This window comes from Amblyraja radiata, chromosome 15 (assembly GCF_010909765.2).
Source record: "Amblyraja radiata isolate CabotCenter1 chromosome 15, sAmbRad1.1.pri, whole genome shotgun sequence".
Lineage (NCBI taxonomy): Eukaryota > Metazoa > Chordata > Chondrichthyes > Rajiformes > Rajidae > Amblyraja > Amblyraja radiata.
Window position 1 is genome coordinate 59080181 of NC_045970.1, and position 5604 is coordinate 59085784.

General features: G+C 45.5%; 1 gene segment (V, D, J or C); it reads right to left on the reverse strand.

Moving 5' to 3' along the window:
- Positions 1-210: 210 nt before the first annotated feature.
- Positions 211-703, reverse strand: LOC116981492. The segment is given in 2 exon segments: positions 211-539; positions 658-703. Coding segments are annotated over 2 exon segments (375 nt in total).
- Between the last annotated feature and the right edge of the window lie 4901 nt (positions 704-5604).

A 5604-nucleotide genomic window follows, 5' to 3' on the forward strand; every position in this document is an offset into this window, starting at 1 on the left:
ATAAGAGCTCTTGTAATTCTCTGCAGCTAGCGGCTAATGTTATGGAAACGGATTCCGGAGAAGCAGCTCGCAGTTGGAAACAATAAAACTTCCAGGACACCTGCACACAATGAAAGCAAACCGACAACTGAGAGAGAACAGGAAAGCAGGCACATCCAACCGCATCAGCGGGGCAGAGAGCATGACAAAGGCGATGTTTTTGTAAGGGGCTTAACTTGTTTCCATCACTGTGCGCCTCAGTGCGCAGTAATAGACTGCAGAGTCGATGAGATCCAGCCCTGAGATACTCAAGCTGGTGAACTTAGTCGCGGTATTGAGCTCAATAGAGAAACGAATATCAGCGTATTGGGCCTTATCTTCATTATTGTTGGTGTCTCTCCTCATAGTAAACTCGGGCTGCATGCCTAGACATTGTCGGTACCAGTATAACGAATATACAGTCCATGTGGTATCATAGTTACAGGTTAAAGTCACCGCTTCTCCTTTTGTCTTCGTCGCCGAGGGCAGTGGCTGTGTGACAGATTCTCCGTCAATAGTGACTGTAAAATAAATATTTTGAGATAGTAAGAGACACCGGAGTGCCATGAGATTGCACTTCTCAAGCCAAAATCTCACTGAGGAGGGCGAGGGGAACTGAAAATATTGATCCAGAATTACCTGTCAGAAACGCTCCCCACACAACACAGATGCCGAGGAAACGCATTTTACCCCTTCACTCTGTACTAGCTGAGTTCCTAACTTGAAGAGAAACAAACTGGAGCGTTTGCTCAATCAAATAGCGTCAGCTGGTCTCCGGATGTTCGCTGTCACTGCCCTTTGCCCCCAGCGATGGAGTCAGAGTTGTGGGTGGGCAGCGGGGTCTCAGCCAATTGAAATACAGGTAGCCGGAATCCAGCTTTCCCCCCGAGAGTAATCGCATCCGCTTGAACAAACCTTGGTTGAGGAAGGCATACTTGTTCTTGTAACCGGTAGTGAAGGTGCGAAGCCTGAGATTGTTAAGCGAAACAATAATAAGGTGCATATTCACAAATGGAATAGATCGGGTAAACTCACAGAGTCTCTTGGCCAGATTGGGGGGATCGAGAAACAGAGAACATAGATTGAAGTTGAGTGGGGAGGAAGATTTAATAGAGACCAGAAGGGTAACTTTTCCATACAAAGGAGGCTTGACGCATGGAACGAGCTGCCGGAGGTAGTAGTTAAGGCAGGCACAATCGCAAAGTTTAAGAAGAACGTTGACATGTACATGGATAGAACAGATGTTGAGAGATATGGGCGAAACGCTTGCGGGTAGGACTGGTGTAGATGGAACATGTTGGCCGATGTGGGCAAGCTGGGTGCGAAGGGTGTGTTTCCACGCTGTAAGACTCTATGATGCCATGATTTTTTTTTAAAACATCACAGTATTAACGGCCTCCGTCCAAAGGCGACAGGCAGTGGTCAGATGTACAGTCGCTTCGGTCGTGTCGAGAAAATGGGAGTTATTACGATGTTTTGATGTTTTCATTGAGAAATTCACGTGATTTCTATATGAAGTAAATTACACGCAAAGCCGGAAGGATGTGCAAGGAGCCATTTTCAATCAATGTTTTCAGTTCCACTCCCCGCCATCCGCCACGTTTTGACCTATGAAATTCATTCCTGAGGACTTCATCCCAACGAGTCCACGCCGCCCATCGATGACCCGAACACTTTCGTTCCATGTTATTCCACTTTTCCATCTATTCCTCACACACTTGGTGCATGTTTACACAGGCCAATTAACCTAAAAAACCACACGTATTTGGGATACGGGATGAAATCAGAGCACCTGGAAAATACCGACACGGTCACAGCGAGACGGGAAAATACCACTCAGACATCACCCGAGTACAGGATTGATCCCGTGTCTCTGAAGCTTTGAGGCTGCAGCTGTGCCATTGTGCCGACAAAATGTGTGAATTGTTTTTTATAAAGAGTGCGGTTGGGTGATTGTTGAACTTTAACCACAGCTAGCCGGCAAAATAGGTTTGGAATTCCCATGAGTTGCAGCAGTATATCGAGTGGTCTAGTGATCTGCATTCTACGCACCGACCGCTGCTGCCTGGATTCCGTTCGTGGTCAGGGAGTAGGGCGGTTTATTTCTGCCTCGAGTGGAAACATTATTAGACCGCGCATCGTTCACTCTGTGTAGTTTCAGCGTCGCCTCCACCACGTGAACAGTCAGCAGCTGATTAACATTTAAAATGATGCACTTATGCAAAATACACAAACATTATTGCTACTAACGGCTAACAATACCATAATCCCGACAGGATCAGGCGGCCAGGGGTTTCAGATTCAAATTAATATTGAGATTAACATTCAAAATATATCTCCAAAATCGAAGAAAATATATGCCAACAATGGCCCAAAGATCATCTTTTCGAATATGCTAACTATACAACGTGTTGTGCGTCATGTAAACTATATGTAACACTTGCTCGCGGAATGGCGTGGATATCAGGGCAGTTGGGGAGGAGCAGCCATACATTGAGAAATCGTAACATTTGGCTGGGTCTTTACATGGAAATGGTTCCGCCTTCACAGACCTCGACTATGGGAAAAACAACTGCGATTATTGTGAATTGTGGAATTATACAACGTGACGTTTTTGAATTTCAAAATATACTTTATTCGAGAAATTAATATGTCTAATACATGATACTTACAAAACCCCATCCGACATTCACGGAGGCTAAGCATACATCCAATACTGTTTACACAAATTACACAATTTTACCTCCCACATAAGGGGTCACAAATAACATTAGCAAATTTGCTGCTGACACAAAGCTGGGTGGCAGTGTGAATAGAGAGGAGGATTCGACAGGTTGGGTGAGTGGGCAGATGCATGGCAGCAGCAATTTAATGTGGGTAAACGTAGGGTGAGCCACTTAATTAATGTGAGGTTAGCCAAGTAATTCCACATCAATGCATTATCAACGCATTCCGATGATTCCCCCCTAATATCTGGAATAACGTCACGTGCGGCCCCCTGTCTGTTTTATTGATAAAAACATAGCTCGAAATATAACTCTTTGATCAAGGACATTCCTTGCTGATATTTATTCCTGGTCATTTGGCACGTTATGCGTTATATTTTCATATCATTTTCATCATGAAGTGCCAACAGGTGAAATATATTAATGCCGCTGCTGTATCCAATTGTATTCACTACCAACTGGAAAGGTCCATGTGATTTACATCATTTAGACCGCTGCACAGGAACCATTCTCGTTTGTTTTGAAGAGGAGCTCCAAGCTTCACCTATTCCTTTGTTAATCTACTTGATCGTTGGTCGTTCATTGGATCTGGCACAGGTTAATTCTCTTCAGATTCAGGTTTAGGTGCATTATTGTCATGTATTTCCGGGAGCTGCAAAAAGCTTTGGTTTGCAAGAAATCCAAATTAGACCAAATAAAATTAAATATCAGTACAAACAATTCGATCTCAGTAACAGGTGGTGTTAGAGGGGAAATCGGAGTGCAGAGCGTAGTTCAAGTTTGGGAGCGCACTGCAGCGTATCACATCCACAAATTCCAAGGTCCGCAAGGGGATAGAGGTGAAACGGCAATACCCTGGCACATGGAAGAGCGGCTCAGAAGCCTGACAACAGAGCGGTAGAATCTGTTCTGGAATCTGGTGGTGCGAGCTTTAAGCCCTCTGTGTCTTCTGCCCGACGAGTGCAGGAAGTACAAGGAATGAGCGGGGTGTGACATGTATTTGCACATGTCGCCTCCGTATCCCAGGCATCGTGCCGTGCAAATGCATTCAACAGTGCGGAGTCAACATCGAGGTATGGACACGGCTTCGCTCCAGAACTATCTGCAATGTATTGTTTATAAGACAGAGATGTCCCCACAACAAGCTATCGTACACCCAACAGTAAGCTTTCAATGCTAATATGTAGCAGAATGTTTGACTCATTAGAGGCAGGTCAGAGGTCCTCAGTTTTCTCAGTAAAGGTGTTGGTCTGGATATCGGAGAAAGATATTAATGAGATATTAACTCCGAGGAACTTGAAATCCTCAACCACTTCCATTTCAGCACCATTGATGGTGACCGGTGATCCACCGCCTTTCCTGAATCGATAACTAGCTCCTTCTTCTTGTTGACACTGACGTTGAGATTGTTTTTAATCTGGAAACTTGTGTGAGCAGTTTCAGCCGAGTTTGGCCGCGGGGTTGTGAATGTAGAGGGTGTATTCGGGGACCGAGCAGACATCTTTATGTGGCACCGTTGTAGAGAATTATTGTGGAAGAGGTGTTATCACTAATTTACACTGATTAATGTATGTTCATCAGAAAGTCGTGTATCCACTCGCAAGCTGGGGTGCTGATCGCAAGGTCCGGGAGTTTATCAACGGGTTTGGATGGGAGCATTGATGAATGCAAGTACTTCAGCGGAGAAATGGGAATCGAACGTTCGATTGCTTGCTGCCCGGCTGTTCCCGGGAAGGGTTTATTACAAGGACGATTACGTCTGATGCGGACTTGCTGTTGCAATATGCAGTCTGCGGTGCATCAATGGTGGCTGGGAGACAGCTCACGCTGCCTGCGTATACCGCTGCTAACTAATCCGCACAGCTCCTTAGCACGCACGCAGGTGTGCATGTGGGCCAGTTGTTTTGGAACAAATAAGCAAAGCGTAACCCAATTTTGACCCCCGACTGCAAATTAGCATCTCGTTTACATTGCATGTAACGACAGTTTTCTGTTTTCCAGTGAACTTGCTGGCGATTGTGATCCTGTCCCGCAGAAATTGTGGTCTCTCCAAATGCACCACTCGTTACCTGGTGGCCATGGCGACTGTGGACCTCTCGGTTATTGTCTGCGAAGTGATATTACATCGGATTGCCGACCTTTACTGGTGGGAAACATTCTTATTCCACAATACTGTGTGCAGGTCCATTATGTTCCTCGCACCCGCGGCCGTTGCCTGTTCTGTTTGGCTCACGGTCGCTTTCACATTTGATCGCTTTGTGGTCATTTCCACTCAGAATCTGAGAACCAGATACTGCACCGAGAGAATCGCGCTGGTGGTTAAAGTGACCTTAACTGCGTTCTTATGTTCACTGAACGTCCCATGGACGTTTGCGTACATTTATTATTTTAGGGATCGGCAGGGTATACAGTGGGGTTGCCAAATACGATTTCACTTTTATAGCCTATCCTCGTGGATAGCATTTTCCTGGACCCAACATCTGCTAGTCCCAGTCATTCCATTTTGTTTAATTATGCTAATGAACGTGCTTACTGTCAGAAGAATTTTAGTGGCCAGTCGTGTCCGCAGAAAACTCCGCGATCTCAGTACTGAGGATCCCGAAATCGCAAACCGCAGACGGTCAGTAATTTTACTCCTTGCAATCTCCAGCAGGTTTATGCTGCTCTGGGGCACAAATGTGGCATATTTCGTTTTCTATCGATGCACGACAACATTTATGTACAGGGGGTTCATGAACCCATTTGCAACATTTGAACAAACTGGAATTCTGCTACAACTGTTGAACACCTGCACAAACACGCTAATTTACACCGTGACCCAGAGGAGGTTCAGAGAGCAGCTGCTCCAGGTACTCATGCA